The sequence below is a fragment of the Medicago sativa genome, chromosome 4 (genome assembly GCF_051527215.1).
Source record: "Medicago sativa cultivar Bolivia chromosome 4, Bolivia_mono, whole genome shotgun sequence".
NCBI classification, from domain to species: Eukaryota; Viridiplantae; Streptophyta; class Magnoliopsida; order Fabales; family Fabaceae; genus Medicago; species Medicago sativa.
Window position 1 is genome coordinate 95,087,385 of NC_140752.1, and position 20,382 is coordinate 95,107,766.

General features: G+C 33.6%; 1 protein-coding gene and 1 long non-coding RNA gene across 18 annotated transcripts; both read left to right on the plus strand.

Moving 5' to 3' along the window:
- The first annotated feature begins 5,694 nt into the window (after window positions 1-5,694).
- Window positions 5,695-8,874, plus strand: LOC146934091 (uncharacterized). The gene is made up of 2 exons (XR_015007647.1): window positions 5,695-5,947; window positions 8,592-8,874. It is a non-coding gene; the product is annotated as an uncharacterized LOC146934091 (long non-coding RNA).
- A 3,976-nt stretch (window positions 8,875-12,850) lies between these two features.
- Window positions 12,851-19,615, plus strand: LOC146934092 (UDP-galactose/UDP-glucose transporter 7-like). 17 transcript variants are annotated; one of them, XR_015007648.1, is made up of 16 exons: window positions 12,851-12,935; window positions 13,228-13,257; window positions 13,350-13,531; window positions 13,769-13,971; window positions 14,073-14,263; window positions 14,656-14,765; window positions 14,867-14,987; window positions 15,145-15,225; window positions 15,404-15,559; window positions 15,782-15,894; window positions 16,067-16,279; window positions 16,667-17,042; window positions 17,472-17,543; window positions 17,633-17,766; window positions 18,126-18,587; window positions 19,244-19,615. XR_015007648.1 is itself a non-coding variant. In XM_085705943.1 (16 exons), exons 6-9 carry the CDS (start codon window positions 14,739-14,741, stop codon window positions 15,814-15,816), a joined length of 339 nt encoding a protein of 112 aa, XP_085562069.1. In that variant the 5' UTR covers window positions 12,851-12,935; window positions 13,228-13,257; window positions 13,350-13,531; window positions 13,769-13,971; window positions 14,073-14,263; window positions 14,656-14,738; the 3' UTR covers window positions 15,817-15,894; window positions 16,067-16,279; window positions 16,667-17,042; window positions 17,472-17,543; window positions 17,633-17,766; window positions 18,126-18,324; window positions 18,400-18,587; window positions 19,244-19,615. The 17 variants fall into 17 exon arrangements, 13 of the variants coding, with proteins under 13 accessions (XP_085562069.1, XP_085562070.1, XP_085562068.1 ...); XR_015007649.1 differs by having other exon boundaries at window positions 15,173-15,225; XR_015007650.1 differs by having other exon boundaries at window positions 15,180-15,225.
- Window positions 19,616-20,382: the final 767 nt, after the last annotated feature.

Below are 20,382 nucleotides of genomic sequence, written 5' to 3' on the forward strand. Positions count from 1 at the left end.
TGCCGTTTATTGGTCACTTTTTTTCATTTCAAATCTTTAATAATTTACTCTTCACTTCAGTTTGAGTCTACCTACGAATGCTTCTCAATAGTATTTTTTTAATTTTCTTTTATTTATTTTTTCTTAAGAAAAAATTGAGAAACTAGAATTTTTTTATTAATTCAAGTGACACTAATGATCATTTTATAAATATTTTAGATAAGATTCGATCTGCATTCTTAAACGTACAATATTAAACTCTTATCACTAAAACGACACATCATAGACGTGTTTATTTATTTATTTATTTTTCATTTAGTTATAAATACTTGTATAATTGCTATTAATCAACTATTTGTCGAGTATGCTCTTTTTTAAGATAATTTAAAAAAATGGTAGTTGCTATCAAAAACTAATTAATCAAATGCTCCCATTGCTTATCTGATTGTGATTCCACATTTGGTCACGTACTATTATTGTTGTTTGGCTGCTAAACAAAAAAAAAAACCTACCATAGGTAAATTGTTTTGTTTTACTTTTACCCCAACATTCCTGTTAAGAAAAGAATACATTTTTTGACTGATCTTGACTCTGAAAGCCTTGTTATCTTTTTTTTTCTTTCTTTTTGTGGTCTTATACGGAAGAGAAGTGGGGATAGATTTCGATAAAAAAGAAACTCTTTAACTTTTTCTTTTACATTTCTTCTTGTATAAGCCTCATTATTGGGTGGAAAGCAGAATAATGTAGCAAAGAGAATCAAGGATTGACTGTTTAAGGCAATCACATAGAAGAAACTTGAATTTTTTTTAAAGAGACATTTATATTTTGTAATATATCTACACAAATTTGATAAAAATTATAATTGTTTGTGTATTTTTGCTATGAAAAACTCTTACATATGTTCAAATATAGAAACAAAAATCATCCTAAAGAAGTACAGATATGAAAAACAAAAGCAGCTGAATGTTTATCTTTTTTTTAATCAGGTTAAATAGTACTCCTTCCGATCACATTTATAAGTAATTTTTGCTTTTTTAGATTCAGAGAGAGTATGTTTCATCTATTGTTAATTTTGACTACATGCCTGCTATTTTTGCACATTTCATTTTCAACATTATACTCCCTCCGTTTCAAAATGAGTGTCGTTTTAGGTGTTGGCACACAGATTAAGAAATGGAATGAAATAATCATTAGATATAACACTTTTACTAAACTGCCCTTTACTTTATAAGAAAAAGACAAACATAAAGTTGCATTCGAAATTGTGTGAGAGAAAAGTTGGAGTATTTATTGAGGGTAAAGTTGGAAGAAAAAAAATTAAAGTTGTATTGGAAATGTAAAGCGACATTCATTTTGAAACAAATTTTTTTGGCTAAAACGACACTCATTTTGAAACGGAGGGAGTAGTAAATATTCAATTTTTTATTTTTTTTTTACTTCTAAATATGCAGACTCTCTAAGATATTCTTATCATTAAATGATTTGATTTCAACATGTGTGATTTGAACACATGCATGTGAATACATTGCAAAGCTTATAAAATGCAAAATTAAAGATACATAATTAAGCTGAGAATCAATCAACCAAACCTGATAAGGGAAGAAAACATTAAAACAAATATATTATCAGGAAATGTTTGAGAATTTTTTTGATAGCTTACTCATCTTTCTAGCTTTATTAGTCAGTGCAATGCGTTAAGGACCCTTCGGATGTGTGGTGGAGCATTTTTTTTATAGTGTTCTGCAAAAGTTGCCAAAAAGTATTTTGGTTTGGACAGCATGGACCCTCACCTTCAACTTCAAGACAAGTAAACCATAGTCCATAAAGAAGGAAAAAAACACTAAGCCATGTTTGGGGTGGGAAGATGAAAGGGAAAAAATGCTTTGAGTAAACATACTTTTATGTGTTTATCGAAAATGCTTAAAAAATAATCGTTGTGACTTTTACTGGAAATTAATTATAGTTTTAAGAAATATTAGTGCCATGATTAAGGTTTTGTTGGAGTCATCTAAATCACTTAAAATGACATGCCATGGTGTATATTGGAGTAGTTTGGTTTTGTAAATTTCCTAAGATTAACTTGAATCAATCCGATTGATTTAATCGACATGTTATTTTAGATTGATGGATTAAATTTTGTTCATTTTGCAATTCCCATCTAGAGGTTGTGAATTCATAATTTTCTCTCTTGCACAGTATCTCTTCAGACATTATCATGTCTGGTCCGTCCACAAGTATTTATGTTCCTATCCACATTTAATATTGGTATTATCCCTCCTAATTTGACATAGACTCTTATTGTTCCAATTCCTAAGAGTGATAAACCTCAAAGTTTGGTGGACTTTAAGACGATTAGCCTTTATAACATTCTTCTCAAGCTTGTCTCAGGTTATGGTTTGAAGAATTAGACCCCATTTGAAGAATCTTATTGGTCTTGTTCAAAGTAGTTTTATTCCAAAAAAAGGTATTGATGATCAAGTAATTGTTTGTTACATGCATACAAAGAATGGTAAATTTCCTTTTCTTATGTGTAAAATTGATTTTCATAAGGAATATGAAAGTGTGTACTGGAATTTTCAAAGCTCATGTTGTCGGAATTTGGTTTTTCTCCTATTGTCTTTAATCTTATCATGAGTTGCACTAATCCTCGACCTTATTATATCTCAAATCGAATAATGAGCAACTTGATATTTTTATTCCCAACCAAGGGTTAAAGGCAATGGGACCCTATTTCTCATTAGCTATTCTTGCTTTGCATGGAGAAACCAGTTCTACTTGTTCAAAAAAAGAGGTAGGTGAACCAAGGACTATCTATTGGGATTTCTAATAACGCGCTTGTTGTTTCCCTGTTTCCCAATTTGGTTAGTCTACGGGGTTCATGAAACTTATTAAAAAGCGTTGGGTATGAAGACTAATGTGCATAAATCTAATTTCCTCCCCTCTAAAAATTTGGCTCATTCTATAGTGGAATTGAAGGTATGATCAATTTTAACCACACTTTCCCCATTGGTAAGTACCTTGTCTTTGCTTATGTACCGCCAAGGCTACCAATCCAAAGTTTTCATATATGATTGATATGATCAACCCAAGGTTAGCTGGTTGGAAAGCTTTTAAGTTGATCAAGGAGAGTGATTTTGGCTAAGTTGGTTGTTAGCTTGATCATTGTGGATTGACTCCTAGTATAGGTTTTGACGATGTTTTTAATTAGATTAATTAGATTAGATGTTCTTTATATATTTTGTATGTGATTATTTAGCTCAGTTGTAAAAGCATCCTAGTCAATCTCTGATCTTAAGTCACCTATATTAGTGTATGTGATTCTCTCAAGGGTCTTGGTGGTAGATTGAGGACCTGAAGAAAAGAATACATATTTCACCTCCAAAGGGCTTTTTGGGGGTTATTTCTCAACTATATAAAGAATCAAGGGGATCAAAGCTTCAGACATAGCAAAGACTAATTCTCTGAGTAGAAGTTGAAGGGATTGCATGGAACCTTGAGATTTGAAGATCTTGCAGGTGTTCAGTTTCAAGAGAACTTGAAATTGGATATTGTGTGATTGCTTAGCATAGAAGATTAGGGAATCGAAGGAATCTTTATAATCATACCTTGTAAACATTTTCATCATAGTGGAAGAACATGATAGAGATTTTTTCTATCACGAAGAGAGGATGTATCCCTGAAGCGGGTCAAGATCCTCTCCATTTATAACTTTTTCCATTTGTTGCAATTTGGAGAGAGATAGACACATAAAAAATAATGATGGTGGGATCCGCTTAGTGATAGGACCCACCACTTATTTTATTTTTTTTTGTCTATCTCTCTCTAAATTGCAACAAATGGAAAAAGTTATAAATGGAGAAGATCTTCACCCCCTGAAGCGAGGACGAAAGGGGGAACCTCAATAAATCTCGGTGTTCTTCTCTTCCCTATCCTTTTTAATTTCCGCATTATATTTGTATATGAACTCATTGTGTGAAGTTATCTTGATTTCATTGTGATTTCACTATTTTACATTACATGATCTCAATTACTTCAATTGAGATTCTTTCGGTTCAATTATCTCACAATCAAAGTTGAAATTAAACTTCAAACAATTGATTCATATACCTTGTGTCCATTAGTTGTTAGTGTGATTTATTGTTAATAGGTTTTATTTGAGATAATTTAGTTTTGCAATTTGAATGTGTGTATTGATTGTTGAATTGTATCCTAAGATTCAATATTGAACCTCTCAATTCATATTTGATTTTTATTTTATTTTAAGGATGTTATATTTGAATCTTTGTTACCTTCATTGTCTTACTTTTGTTATCATTATCAAACACGAATTCAAATAGTCATAAACAATTTTAACTCACGTTATTGCAAAATCTTTTGAAATTAAAAACGTTATTCAACCCTCTCTAGTGCATTTCCCATATTGTCATACAGACTAACAATCATGATTTACACTATCCATAATATTTGGCTAAGTTGATTCTAGTATCAGACAACATATTTAGGGTGATAATACTGAATTTGAACACTGTTTAAATTTTAGAATCTAAGAATCGAAGGTAATTACAATTTTTTAAAGGATGCCCAAGAACCATGTGGGATGGAATAAGAAATTCTCCAAAGTCAATACATTAAAATGAGATGGGGACCTAAGTTTGAACCAAACCGTATGATCTTAGAAATCTGCTCTTCACCCTGCTCAATTTGCTCGCGCCCTGCAAGCATTCCAAATATGCCCTTGCGTTAGTTAAGTCACGCAACGTGACTTAACTAACGCACGTTGTAAGCTATGCGTGACTTAAGTCACGCACTAATGCCATGTGCGAGTTAACTTGCGCAAATTGGGTAAAAACTGATTTTATTCTATACTAATTCATTTTTATTCAAAATTATAAAATAAATCCAATCTTTACTTATTTTTATGCCCTCTTGAGTTAAAAACTTATTTTTACCCTCTTCGGTGTATGCCAATAGCTCTTGGGGAAAATAGTGATCGGTCCTGTTGGGGAAAACGACATCAAGATGCCCTTTTCCCCACCGAACGGACCACTACTTCCCCCAGAAGACACTGGTACATACCTAAAGCGGTATAAACACCCTAGAAACTATAGAAAGAAGAAGAAGAAGAAGAAGAAGAAGAAGAAGAAGAAGAAGAAGAAGAAGAAGAAGAAGAAGAAGAAGAAGAAGAAGAAGAAGAAGAAGAAGAAGAAGAAGAAGAAGAAGAAGAAGAAGAAGAAGAAGAAGAAGAAGAAGAGGGGGGAGAGAGTGGGAGGAGAAAATGGGAGGAAAAGAGGAAGTATGTGAGGGTTTTTATAGGTGGTATAAGGTATATAGTACTTAATGAGGTCCAAAAACGTGGTCAAATCTTAAGGGAAACGTGCAAAAACCAGTCAAGACCATTGACTGCTGTAACAGCCCGATTTTTGCGTTAGATTTATTTTTAATTATTTATTTATGTGTATTATATATGTTTATTTGTGATTATTTGCTCTTGTGTGTATTTTGGTTGGGATTCATAGAATTCGGAGTTAGAAGGGTATTTTAGTCATTTTGGACTTAGGGGCATTTTGGTCATTTTGAGAGTAGGGGTAATTTTGTAAATTAGTTGAGGACTATTTATAGTACTTAGTGAGAGTTATTATTCCACCAATTTACTAGAGAGCGTAGTAATTATTTTATTTACCGGTAAGTGACCGTTAGTGATGTATTTTACCGTTAAGAGAGTAATAACATTTTTGAGGTTGGAATAGAAATGGGTTAGGCCCATTAAGGTTTGTGAGATAAGCCCAATTAAGTGAACCTATATAAACTAATGTTAGTAGAGAAATAGGGTTTTTCCACAACATTTTTCATTTGAGAAGAAAAGAGATAGAGGCTAGAAGGAAGAACAAGAACAAGGGTTAGAGGCAAGAGAGGATTCATCATCTAGGAGCTAAATTGAAGCTTGGGTTAGAGAGTCTTGGTGCTAGAGGTAAGAGGGTTAGAATTCAACCATAATTCATAACTTTTTCTTTCTTACCCATTTTTATGAAATTGATGAATTGAATCTAATTGTTGTAAATTCGTGCATGATTGTTGTTGTTATGTTTGAGAACATGATTTATATGATAACTGCAAGCTAGTATGTGAATTAACATGTTGAAATGCATAATTGTGGGTAAATTGTGTTCTTGAGCAAAAATTGATGAAGAATGAAGTTGTGGTTGTTGAATTGTTGATGAATTCATGTTCAAATGTTGTTGTTGTTGTTTTAACATGTGTTGTTGATGAATTGATGCAATGACTATCATTGAAATGATGAATTATGATGAGATTTGTTGTTGTTGTTCAAATTGGTGAAGTTTGTGTTAAGTTGTTCATGTGAAGGACCCAAATGAAATTTTGATATATGAGGTTGTTGACTGAGTTTTTGATGTTTTTGAATGAATTGGAATTGGTATAATTTCTGTTTTCATATTGTGGTTGTGTTAGTCGAGTTGTTTGGGAGAAAACGGGTTTTTCGTGTGAAATGTCGGTGTTTAAGCATTTTCGCAAAATAAATGATTATGTGAGGTTTGAGAGAAATGATTTTGGGATGGTTGAAACTTGAATTTTTCTGTAGATTATGAGAGAGCTAAGTGTCAGGAGCGTATAGGCGAAAACGGCGTCGAAAACGGATTAACGGTTTGATTTTTATGCGCGAAAACGTGAAGGTTGAAAATCTGCTACTGTTCAGAAGTAGTTCAGAAGCGCTACTCTTCAGAAGCAGTTCAGAAGCGGTTACTGTTCAGAAGCAGTTCAGAAGCGCTACTGTTCAGAAGCGGTTACTGTTCAGAAGCTGTTACTGTTCAGAAGCTGTTACTGTTCAGAAGCGGTTACTGTTCATACAGCACGCCTGTTCTGTGTTCTTGCGTCTTTTTCTCACATTTTTGTTTTGATTTGGCTTTCGACGTAAACATGAAAGTTGTAGATAATTTTGTTAGCTTTCCAGAGGCTTTGGTTTGACTTGAAAATGATTTTTGGTTTGTGAGTTATGAGGAAAATACTCCAAGGTGGTCTTAGGGAAATTTTACGAAAATTCCGCATAACTATTTCTAAGTCAACCCAAACTCTGTGGAATGTTTCTTAACTTCAAACTTATGTTCTCTAAGTTCAATTAAGGTGTTTTAGAGTATTCAACTGATGGTGGGATGGATCTAACTTGTTTTGATTCGAAAATGGAAATTTCTTGAAAAGTGATAAAGTGAGACGAATTTTGTGATTTTCATGATTTCGTCGCATTTGCCCGGTGAAACGTAATTGTATCCTCTACTGTACTTATAAGTAGCCTAGAGGTATACTTAGTTGAGGCATTGAATCTTGTTTACTTAGTTTTGAATTAATTGATTCAATTAATTTTAAGTTTTGACTTTGAGAGACGAACTTGACTAAAGATGACTTTTGAGAACTAATTGATTGTGAATCCTTTATGGGGAATTGTTATATGATATGTGAAGATGATTGGTGGTGCATTTATGTGACAACTTTATGTTGTGTGATTTTTGATGTTGTTGGTGATTGTATATGTGTTAATTGGTGATGAATTGTTGATGATTGCATATATACATGTATTGGTGATGGTGAGGTGATCATTGTTTGTGTGAACATATGCATTTGTATCCAAGACTGATGATGTATTGGTGATGGTGAGGTGAGCATATGTTCATGCATTCATGACTGATGGTGGTGGATTTTATATCCAAGACTGATGGTGGCGGATTTTATATCCAATTGAGGTGAGTACGATGTTTTTGTTGCATCAAAGGTGACGACCTTGAGGTGTTTTGGTACCACATGCATCTAGAGAAGAGTCTAGAACATTGCATGCATTTGAATAATTGATGAGTTGTGTCATAATTGAATATATGACTTGGTGAATTTGTGTATTGGTGAAATTTGGTGAATGTTGTGATTGTGTGGATTGGTGTATATGTACATTGGTGAATTTTGTGGATGGTTGTGACTAATTGTATTATGCTCTAATTGCATGTCTTAATTGTTTGTGCTTATACACTTGGTGAATCAATTGATGATGATTATTTTAATAATAATGATGAGGTGAGATTTGTATATGTATATATACATATATGATGTGGTGATGTTCTTTGATAATGATGATGGCTTGCTTATAACTTCGATATGACGAATTGTACTTGTTGAGATAGGCATGCTAGATGAGTAATGAAATGAGTAATGTTTTCATTGATTGATGTTGATAAATGATGAGCTTTTGTTGATGACTTGATTAGAGGTTGAATATGCATGCTATGCTATGATAATAATGTGATAGCTTGAAATGTGAGTGATGGGGGATAATAATGATCATGTGATGCTAGTGTTCTAGGAGGGAGGGTTATGTATATGTGATACGTGTATGATACACTTGTTGATATGAACTTGGAATGATTGTATGAAATGGTTTGAATGGTATGAGAATCATGAATACTGTGAATACATGTATGATTTGTTATTTTGTATTCTTGAATATATCTTTCATTTCCAATGTTCTTGTTTAAATCTTTTATGGATTATGATGATGTAATGTTAACCCTCAGTGGTCTGTGGTGGACCGCCTACCTCTCTGTATAGATGGGTAGACGGCGTGCAGGATGCTTAGTTGTTGCTTGTTGATGCCGAGGAGTGGAGTTCCTCTTTTTCATGCAAGTGTCTAGATTAGGGCTCTGATCTAGGATAGTCCTTGCATGTTGTTTCATTTTGACTATGTATCTTGGAGTTGTTGATATATTCTGTTATTTGGGATTTGGAGAATACAATTGTATTTTGTTGAGATCTGGAGATGTTTTATGATTTTTAAGTATGTCCGCTGCTATGTTGTGTAACATGATCTTTATGCATGTATTGTATTGTGGTTTATTCGGAGACGTAGCATCTATTTCTAGAATATGTCTGATGTATTCGCGCGTTTTACCGCTTATTAGAAATAGGGTGTTACAACTGCCGTCTAACAAACGTTTGTGCTTCAGTTTTTAGCACCGGCCAACTTGCGCAAGTTAACTCGCGCACAACTTATAAGGTGCGTGACTTAACTCACGCATAGCTCATAAGGTGCGTGACTTTTACAAGGTGCGTTAGTTAAGTCACGCAGCGTGACTTAACTAACGCAATAAATTTTTTATAATAAAGTAAATAAAATAAATTAGAATAAGGTAAATAAAATAATTTGAATTAAAAAATGTGATTAAATAAATTCGAATAAATATTGCGATAGTGTGAATTCAAATAAATATTGCGAGAGCGTGAACTCGAATAAATATTGTGATAGCGTGAATTCAAATAAATATTGTGATAGCGTGAATTCGAATAAATATTGCGATAGCGTGAATTCAAATAAATATTCGAATTAAGGTTTCGTTACATTACATAAACGACATGTATGTCAACAATTACATTACATTACATGCACCTTCCAACTACAACAATTGTCTTGCCCCTGAATGGGGCAAATTCAAACTGGCTAAGCAGCAGGACTCCAGCATACGATCAACATCTTGAATGATGGTATTCAAGTGCCAACAAAATGAGGTCCATTCCTTGACACTTGAATACCATTGTTCAAGATGCTCATCGAATGTTAGAGTCTTGCCGATTAACAAGCTTGAATTGCCCCATCCAGAGTAAGACAATTGTTGTAGTTGGAATGTGCATTCCAACTACAACAATTGACTTACCTCTGAAATGGGGTAAATTCAAACTCGCCAAACAACAGGACTCAAGCATTTCGCTCGGCATTCATGCTTTCCTTTGAAAAGAATAAATTCCTGTTAGGCTTGATTTAGATGATGGTATTCAAGTGCCAACGAAATGAGGTCCATTCATTGACACTTAATACCTTTATCTAAACCAGCCTAACAAGAATTTAATCTTTTCAAAGGAAAAACATGAATGCTGAGCGAAATGCTTGAGTCCTCGCCGTTTGGCAAGTTTGAATTACCCAATTTCAGAGGTAAGACAATTGTTGTAGTTGGAATGCACCTTACCCTAACTAATGACGATCTTCTGGGGGAATCAAGCTGTTGATGATATCTTCAGTTGATCTCAGCAACGTCACCCGCATATCGATCCACTGGAACATGTTGTGCTCCCAAAACATGCTCGTCACGTTTTCGTCGTTCTTTAACTCCACCCAAGTGAATGATACCCTCCCCTCGTCGAGCCTCGGACGTTTATACCGGACGTATTCCACCCTCCTTGTGTCTCTGGGGTTGAGTGCTTAGTTGAATTCATTCAGTTGATCCTTGAGACCTCTTAACATTACATCAAGGCACCGAACCTTCAACCTCTGAGGTTCTCCGCCGTTGAATTCTGCATGAATGTCGATCCACCCGGCCATTGCTTCAAATCTACACAATAAGAAATTAAGCACAATCAATGAAAAACTCATTCCAACATTTCATCAAACACTTGGTGTGCATATTATACAAAAACCCTAAAAAAGATAACTACAACATAAACATGCAAACATCTAAATAATTAAGCAATATTACTCATTTGCATATAACATTGTATCATATCTTGCAAAAAAAATCAAAATTTAAACAAACCCTAAATCTAAAAAAAATCTCTAAAACTCAAAACTACAACATAAACATGCAAACATCTAAACATTTAAGCAACACAAGTCATTTACATCCTAACATTGTATGATTTCTTGTCAAAAACACCAAAATTTAAACAAACTCTAAATCTAAAAAAATTCAAATCTAAGAGAAAAAATCTAACATGTAAAAATAAAAGGTTAATGGTGTTTGATCATGAAAACTTACTTGTTATTAGAGTGTTGTTTGATTTGAACTTGAAGGAATTTTGGATTTGGGTGATTTGAGAGGGATTTTTGAGATTTTAGATGAAAAATGAGGAAATGAGGTGGTCTGCATGTTTAAGACAGCTCGTACTCACGTGGCGTTAGTTAAGTGGCGCAGTGATTAACACTTGCGCTAGTTAACTTGCGCAAGGATATTTTTGGCATGACTGCAGGGCGCGAGCAAAATGTGCAGGGTGAAGAGCCGTTTTCATGATCTTATCGTATCCCCTAAGAAACCTTAGACCCATCCCCTATGGCCCTAACCGCCAAATTAGATTATTTTGCACACCCCCTCCAATTCTTGCAAATAGCCGTTTTAAAGTTTGAATCAGTGCCTATTACTCTAGTTGGTATCGATTGCGGGAATAAGTTCTTCCAAAACCTTGGTAGATAGATAGTATTTAATACCATATCTCTTTGTAATTTCTTTTTTAGAATATCTCGTTTCTAATTATTATATAACGATTCCAATAAAAAAGCATTAGTTGTAAAAAGAAAAAAAGCATTTATATCTTGACATATTTGAAAGATAAACTCTATAAGACAATGTTTTAAAACCCAGACTGATAGTCGACTCGGTCAAGACACTGGGTCAGTGGTCGGACCAATGGATCACTGGTTGGACCGCATGACTATTGACCTAGTCTTTATAAAAAAAGTCATGACATAAATTTCATAATATAAAAGTTAATAAAACTTCTTCTATGAGAAAATTAATAAAAATTCACACATTTAAATAATTACCGAATATATTTTTTTTGACAAGTACCGAATATATATATATATATATATATATATATATATGTATATATATATATATATAACTAAATGGAAAATGTATTTTTTTTGAATGAATAGAAAATATATTTTATAATTATCAAATAAATATGTGAGATATTATTTTTTTAGGAACATGAGATTTTTTTTTAACAAACATGAGAGATATTTATATCATATATTAATAAACACACACACACACACATATATATATATATATATATATATATATATATATATATATATGGGTTATGATAGAAGACACCTTTTATGAAGGTGTCTTTTATCAAGTTACTCTATGAGCATTTGCGAAAAGACACCAACTTACTTTTAGGAAGGTGTCTTTCATCAAAGTTATAACTAAAAAGTGAAAATCACACCTTAAGGTGTGACTTGATAAAAGACACCACCAAAGGGTGGCTTGTAACATAACCCTATATATATATATATATATATATATATATATATATATATATATATATATATATATATATATATATATATATGGGTTATGTTACAAGACACCTTCATAAAAAGTAGTGTGGTGTCTTTTATCAAGTCACACCTCAAGGTGTGATTTTCACTTTTTTAGTTATAACTTTGATAAAAGACACCTTCATAAAAAGTAGTTGGTGTCTTTTAACAAATGCTCATAGAGTAACTTGATAAAAGACACCTTCACAAAAGGTGTCTTCTATCATAACCCTATATATATATATATATATATATATATATATATATATATATATGTATACTCGTGAGAAATAAACGTTTCAGTTAAATATATATATATAATTCAGATGGAATTTTAACAAGCAAGTTCAAGTGGTAAGTGTTAACAATATTGTGGTGCATGCATCCTGTTCAACTCCCACTAGCCACAATTTGATAATTTTTTATAAAATAATCATTTAGAATCTGGTATGGTTCGCGGGTGGGTCATAACGGTTCATCGGTTCGCCCGCCCGGCCCGCACGGGTCACACCGAGTTTTCTGGGTTGCTTGCATATCCGGTCTGACTAACCCGTCCACCCCTCCGGTTCCCGGTTCAACCGGCCGGGTCGGTCCGGATGTTAAAACGCTGCTATAAGAAACTATTTAAGTTCAATTTAAATTTTTATCTACTAAACCAAATAGGAAAATCAATGTCCGTGGAAATTACCCTTTTGCCTTTATTGTAAGGGCATTTTCGTCAATTAGTAAATGGACTCCCCTTGCCTATATATATGTGAAAAGAAAAAAAAAAAAACAAAAGAAGGGGGACGAGAGAAACGAGAACGTGAGAGGAAGAAGGGGGACGAGAGAAAGAGGAAACGGGAACAGAGAAAGATTCATCAAAGAGGTGATTTTCTTATTCCTTCTTGAATCTAAGGCCATGCATGTCTCAGATTGAATGAGTTTTGTGCTTTTAATTCAAAAATTTAGGTTTTTGGTTTGTTTCTTTGCAATTTTGCGTTTAATTCATCTTTGTGAAATTAAATTTCTCAATTTGTATAGTTTTGAACTATTGCCATCAGATTGTTTAGAAAGTAGCAATTAAGTTGTTGTGGGGTATGTTTGAATTGATGTTTTAGTGTTTGGGTTAAAATTGAAGTCTTTATAAGCAATAAGCTGTCAATTAAGTTGTTTTGCAGAAGCTTAAGTTGGAATACAAGTTGTTGCAGGTATGGTTATGTGTTCTTTATATTACCAATGCTATATTTAAGTTACCATATGAGTAGTTGGTGGACTGATAAACTGTTTTGGGAGTTGACAGAATTGCTTAAATCATAATTGAGCTGTTTCAGAAGCTGACAGAAAGTGATTATGGAGGATTAGGGCAAGGGCAGAAGTGGATAAATTGTAATTAGGCCGCTGATTGGGATACAAGCTGGGAATAAGCTGTTTTTGGAAGAAGTTTGGTGAAACCCGTATTTGTGACAGGGCTCCACCAAAAGGGTAAGAACTCACTTCCTGTAACGTCGAATCAAGTGATTTTTGTTCTTGGTTTTTGATGATTAAACTGATTTGGGCTGTTTTTGGTTTAATTTGTGCTGAGAAGAAATATCAATGATTAGTTTCTGATGCAAATATGTCTCTGCAGAAGCTGTTTTTGTGTTTTAAAGGTGTTATAACTTTGTATAGCATATTTCTATTTTTTTTCTAACTTCCGTGTGATGATTCTTTGCAAAACAGAGAGACATTTCATGGTGAACTGAGTTTTGTGGCATCACTTTCCCACTTTGGCTGAATCTATAGCTTTGAGGTGGTGACTTCAATTGCCTTTAGGTACTGACTTCAATTCAATGTCTTTGGTGAATTTAGATGACCAGCAAGTTCACTCCTTAATGACGATGAGAGAAATAGCGTGTGGAGTTGTTGTTGGTCGAGATAGAAAGGTTAGATTATAGATATATAAGAAGTTAATTATGTTTTTACTATGAAAGTTCAATAAAATTTGACTTTGGTTTTCTTCTATGTAATTGATTTATGTTTTTAGGGAGGAAAATCATCAAGGATTGTGAGTAGTGTATTGGCTCTTAAATCCTATAGTGAATGGAAACAAACTGGGGCTAATGGTGTATGGAAATTTGGTGGTACTATCAAACCTACAACCACTGCAAAATCTTTTGTGAGAAAAAACTGATAAATTTTCATTATGTTGGTGATTGGTATAACCAGGACTACACGGTTAGTTATTGCCTTTCATTTAAGTTTCATTTTGAGGGTTACTTCTGTCTTTATTTTTTTGAATGTGCCTGAATTTGCATTTTCATTTTTCATAACAATGATCGAACAATGTTAATTTTTTTTTGTTACAAGTTCATTTCTTCTTTTCAATTCTAATGGAAAGGTAACATATTTTATATGTTGCTATTGTGTGTAAATTAAGATTGAACTGTGATCTGAATTTTGCTAAGTTGGCTTTTTATCTTAATGAATTTATGGTAGAATAGACGTTATGGAATCTCAATCTAAACTATGATTGTATTTATTTTGTGGGGCTGTTGTTTTGATTTCTCTACCAATTTTAGTAGAGTTTACACTGAATAGAAACGGTGTTCCTTTCTGTGCTATATCAGGTGACTCTCTCAGTGATATTGATTGCTGCTGGAGTTCTCATAGAAGCCCTTGGATATTTTTCCTTTGACTTTTTGGGTATAGCATGGCTTTCATTTCTGTTTTCTTCCAGGTGATATGCTGATATTTTGTTGTGCATAGTCCTTTAAATGGGGTAATAGATACTGTAACTGTGCGTGCTTTTCTCATTGTGTTGCCTACTCTCCTATGCAGACCATGTACGTTGTGCTGGTGGAAGAGTCTGGCGCTGAGAATGGACTTTCATCAGTGGGAATCATGTTCTACTACAGTTTTTTATGTCTTCCATTTTTTATGTTTCTTATTATAGCCACAGGTGAGCATACTTTCATTTACATTTCATGAAATTGTAGTATTTACTCGCATCATGACAATTGCATTTTGTATTGTTGTTAATGTTGAGGTTGATGTTAGTAGTAGTGAGAGTTGATAGATGGAAATAGAATATAATTGAAGTTTCACTTTTCAAGCAGTGCACTAACCTTATTCAATCAACATAAGTGTCTAGATATCCTGCTACAATGATGATTTCAGTTTCTTCTCTTGTGAGCATGGTAAGTTCTCAGTCTAAGATGAAGTTTTAAACCATGGTAGTAGTAATGATAACGATCGGTTGTGTCGCTATTCTTGATATCGTTGAGAATTGCGGTCTCTAATGTTGTTAATGCTGTCTATATTGCGGTCGAATTAGACTTTGATGGAATGTTGTGCTGATGGGATGTTGTTTTGTAGGTCAAGATGGTGATACGTTGAGTTTGATTAAACTTGCTAGCATAATTGAGTTTTCTGCAAAGAAAGGAACTCGTGATCTCAAGCTCCAGGGCAAGTTGATGGACCAAGTTGATTGGTTGCCTGATTCTATAGGGAGGTTATCTAGGCTGATTCTTGGTATAATATTTCACTATTGCAATTTTGTTATTTATATTATTTGTTCATTTCATGGTCCTTGAGTGCTAGGAATTATGGTGACAGCCACAGTTGTAAAAATTGGGCTCATGACATATTGGCTACGGCTTAATCGAAACTTGCTCTATTTGCTATTTGTGAAATGTTTTCAGAAGATTAAAACATCCAGATTTATTGCACTGACTTTTTTTTTTGTTAATTAAGGCTGTGGCCATGGTGAAGAACACATCTGCTTATAAAAATAAACTAAGGGCGTTGGAGCTTGAGCGCAGTGGTGGGATTACAAATAAGAAGAAGGGTCAAAAGAATAAGGAGAGGTATGGTATCATTCTGATTCTATATAGTCCGTGTGTGTAATTTTCCTCCTTGCAAACTTTCATTTCTTCTGTTAAACCCGTTTCTCTTTGATTCATAAGATTTCGATTCATTGCCTGTAATTTCTATACTTTTGATACACAATGACACAATCTGAATGACCTTTATATACAGAAAAGTGGAGGAAGACCTCAGTAAAGTGGAGGAAGAACTTGATCTGCAGATAACAGGAACTGAAAGGCCCTCCATATATAAGGTTTGGACTTTGGTTTTGGATAGTTCAAGATGGCAGAAACTGTAAAAGAACCAAGGTCATTGGCCTTGACTCCTACCTGGTCTGTTGTTGTCTCTTTGCTTGTGGAGCGCTTAATTAATCATTTAAGCAATGTAAGTATTGCTTGAAATCTTATTGTTGAGCTTTGTTAGTCTTTTGTCTTAATCTATGTAGTTGTAGGGAAAATTTTCATGGTAGGAATTGGAAGTTTGTTCCATTTTTAAGGCATTTTGCTAACTTAAGAATTAAGACTTAGCGTAAAAAGTGCATCAAGTTTAAAGATTCCAATGCTGTAGAAAGCTCTTAAAATCAGGTTTTGCATCTCTCTCCCAGACACACAAACGAAAGCACACACACTGACACACTATGTATATCTTAAATTTGTCAATATAATCCCGAGTTGTTAGTGAGTGTGATTTTCATTTGAAATTTTAGTGTTTGAACTTTTGTGTTGATAACTAATTTTATAAGCTTTTCTTTTCTGAATTATTGACATGAAGCCCCCGGTAGCTCCGCTTATGGTGCATAAGACGTCCTGGTTGAGTTGGTGTGGCCTGTTTGATGTTCTCGGTCATCTTGCACAAATTATTTGAAGATGAAATAGTTGAAAATGCAAGAAGTCTATTGGATAAATATCACTTAATGAGGGATGGATTCAAGCCTGTAAAAATAAAATCAGAGCGATTCTGGTGGAAGCCTTCATCCTATGAAAAATTAGAGAAAATTGGTGGTTCTGATTTCAGTGCTTGGACAAGTGAGTATGTACCTGCATATCGGTTAGAGATTGACCCCAAGATAATGGGAGATTGAAAGTTTCAGGGCTGGAAGAAGTCTTCAGAGAATAGGTGGGAAGTTCTTTTGACCCAATCTCAAATGGTACTTTATCTCTTCCTTTTGTGTCGACCTTTATATTTTTAGTGATGATTTTTTTGTTATTTTATTATTAGTAGTTGTGGCTCAACTATTTAAGTAAGCCAAGTAGTGGACTTCATCTTTTGTCCGTAGTTTTATTAAAAAATAGAAGGAAAAGAATATAATTAGAGCTTTAGCTTTGGTCAAATATTCATCTTTATGAGTTGTTAGTGGCCTTCTGGTTTTTATCACATGCTAATTGATTAGCCTCTGATTGCATGTGTGTTAGTTGGAGCTGTTTTGATTCTATTTTGGTGTTAGATGCAAGAAAAGGAATTATGAACTAAAGTAGAAGCTTGGGTTCTGATAGCAGTTTGGAGCTTTTGAAAAAGCTTATATTGTACAATAAATCTAATTGAAACTCATATCTCTATTGTATATTGTACTGGTTAGATATATTCCACCTTTCTAATGAGCACCACTTTCTTAGTTTACGGATTACTCAGCGATGATGTCTTCATTTATGTAAGTTCCTTTCAGTTCATTTTTTTTCTTTTTATTTATTCTTGAAATACCCTTTTGTCTGAATTGTGCATCTCTGCTTGATTTTGTAGGTGCCAAATGGGATAGGAACCCTTTTGGGAATGACCCTGTTGATATTATACTTCTATTATGAGAGTAAATCTAGAAGACTAGACGCCGAAGAACCGCTGATAGTGTCATGATCACTTCTGCTGAAAAGATTAAGGTACAAGCTAATATTCAATATTTTGCATTAAGATTTTTGGTCTTTCACAGTCTGTGGCGCGTAAAGAAAGTTGTCTGATATTAGCTATTTGTTGATCAATGTAAGAGATAGGTTTCTTGAATTGACTGATTCAGTGTACGCTCAAACGCATTTACACTATAATTTATAGATTTGCAACATAGTAGATTTACACTATAATTTAACTACATATGCTTGGTTAATCAAGGTCAAAATATCATTGGCTATCAATGATTCAAACCAAGTAAAAAATGTAGAATCTAACAGCAGCCTTTAAACACTTGATCAGAGACTAAACTGGAACAGAAATTTAATATTTAAACATATGTGGTCAATCCCAGATTGAGGGGTGGAACAGACCAGAGCTAGGCGGGCGGTCCCAAAACTGAGATTGCAGAGTACAGGATGGGGCTAAACTTATGATTGTGATTAGATTATATATTCTTCAGAGGTGACAACCAAAAATTTGAATGCCTATAAAAAGAAGTTAAAGAGTTTTGATGGGCACTGTGACCATGGTTTCAGCTTTTATTAATCAAGGTAAAGTTAATACCTTTCTATTGAAAATCATATGTTCTTATGAGCAATTAAGTTATAAAGATCACAAATTCTAAGGAAACAAAAATGAAGTCAGTTTTACGTAACCTTTGTTCCTGAGGAGATAAATGCTATCAACAAAGACTTTGATGAGCCTGGAACGCTTGCTCCAACTGGATACGCTTGCTCCAACTGGATTACATATTGGTGGTACTAAATATATGGTGATTCAAGGTGAAGCTGGAGCTGTCATTCGAGGGAAGAAGGTATAGACTGTTGCTTCTGTTTTCATTTGATTTAATTTGCATAAATTCATAATGTAGTGTAATGAGTCATCTATGCTATGCTATGCTTTAGTAAAGATAATCGTATATCGTTCCATTGAATGAATCATCTATGCTATGCTTTAGTAAAGATAATCGTATATCGTTCCATTGAATCTCAAAATTTGTCAATTTAATTGTAGGGTGTTGGCATGTTAGTCTTTGAAATTAAGGAATTGACAAAAACATAATTGTAATTGTAAATTTCACTTCATCATCATTTACATGTTATATTTGGTTAACAGATATGTCAAGTTATTCTATAAAGTTGAATATTTGGTTAACAGATAAGCTAAAACTCGAAGTGTTTACCATAAAATGTGTGACTAAAATGAACGTCATTTTACTATTTTAGGGATGTTGTTGTCAATTTAGGAATTTCAGGAACTATTCTTAGAGAAACTTACAATTTCAGAAATCACAATGGGTTTTAACTCTTTACCATTTTCTCTATCAAATTAAAATTGAAAATCTATTTGCAAAGTGTTTGATACCCCAAACCTGCCAGAGGCTGAAGCAATATCCTTTATCAGACTTTTCCATGCGGTGACTTTATTGGCTGATGCAAATTTTTCTTATAATGTTTATTTATAAACCAGGATCAGACTGAAGGAGGCTGCTTAAACGGCAACGATGACACTTCTCAGACATCTGAAACTCAGACCTGCAAGAACTTGGGAAAGAGGCCAGTCCAGGGTTTCAAAGGGTTGTGGAGGCATCAACCACTAACAAGCGACCATTGCGCTGCCTGAAGATTGAAGACTGAATAGTAACTTATTTTGGTGTGTTTTTTGTTTTACCATGGGATATAGTAACTCCCATTGATTGTCGTATTTAGCGTCTTCGCCACTTATGTTTTCATGTTCTCTGTCTTATGTATGCCTTTGTTTCCTATCCTTTTACTTTTCTGTGCACTGCCTTATGGTTTGCAATGCCTGTTAATGAAATTTGGATGGGGTTTTTGTTTGTTAGTCTACATTGATTACTCATACTTCCATTTCATCATGCCTATATTTTTTCCATTACTGCTGTGCCACTCTTTCCTCCATTATATGTTGTGAATGAGATGTAACTTATAACTTATATGATTATATATTCTCGGGCGCTGTAAGACACGTCATTATAAATGATGCATCGAAAAAAAACTAGAGATTTTAGTTTAAATGAGTCTAAAATATACCACATGGATTAGCCTGGCCACTTCTCTGTGTAGATGAAGTATAAAAAGTTCAGATCATAAGACTGGATATGAAATACTTAGGTTGCCATCGTTACATTATCAGGTATAGTTTTTTATGTCAAGAAACCATCTTACTTGGGCAAGTAGTTTACTTTGTTCTAATTTACATCCAAATTACCTTACTGATATGCTCTTGTGTAACATTTTCCGAAAACCCACATATGCTCAAATATGAATAAGAGTATTCCTTAAATCTTATTTACACAAAGATGTTCATATCTTAGCTTTTTCTCATATGCTTTTAACCGTATTTTTAGACCTTCCTTTGAAAGCCCGTAATAGGACATGATTATTAATATGCATATAAGGTTTTTTTTAAGTCAGAACTATGATTCGATTAAGATGTTTCTTTTTTTTTTTTAAGTTAAGAATTGATGGGTATTGAATTATGATTGTGCGTAGCATATATTACAATCTTTTTAAGTCAAAACTAATTCGGCATAAGTTCTTTTTGTATTAGGATGTTTGTTTTTTAACTGAAATGGGACTCATCATCAA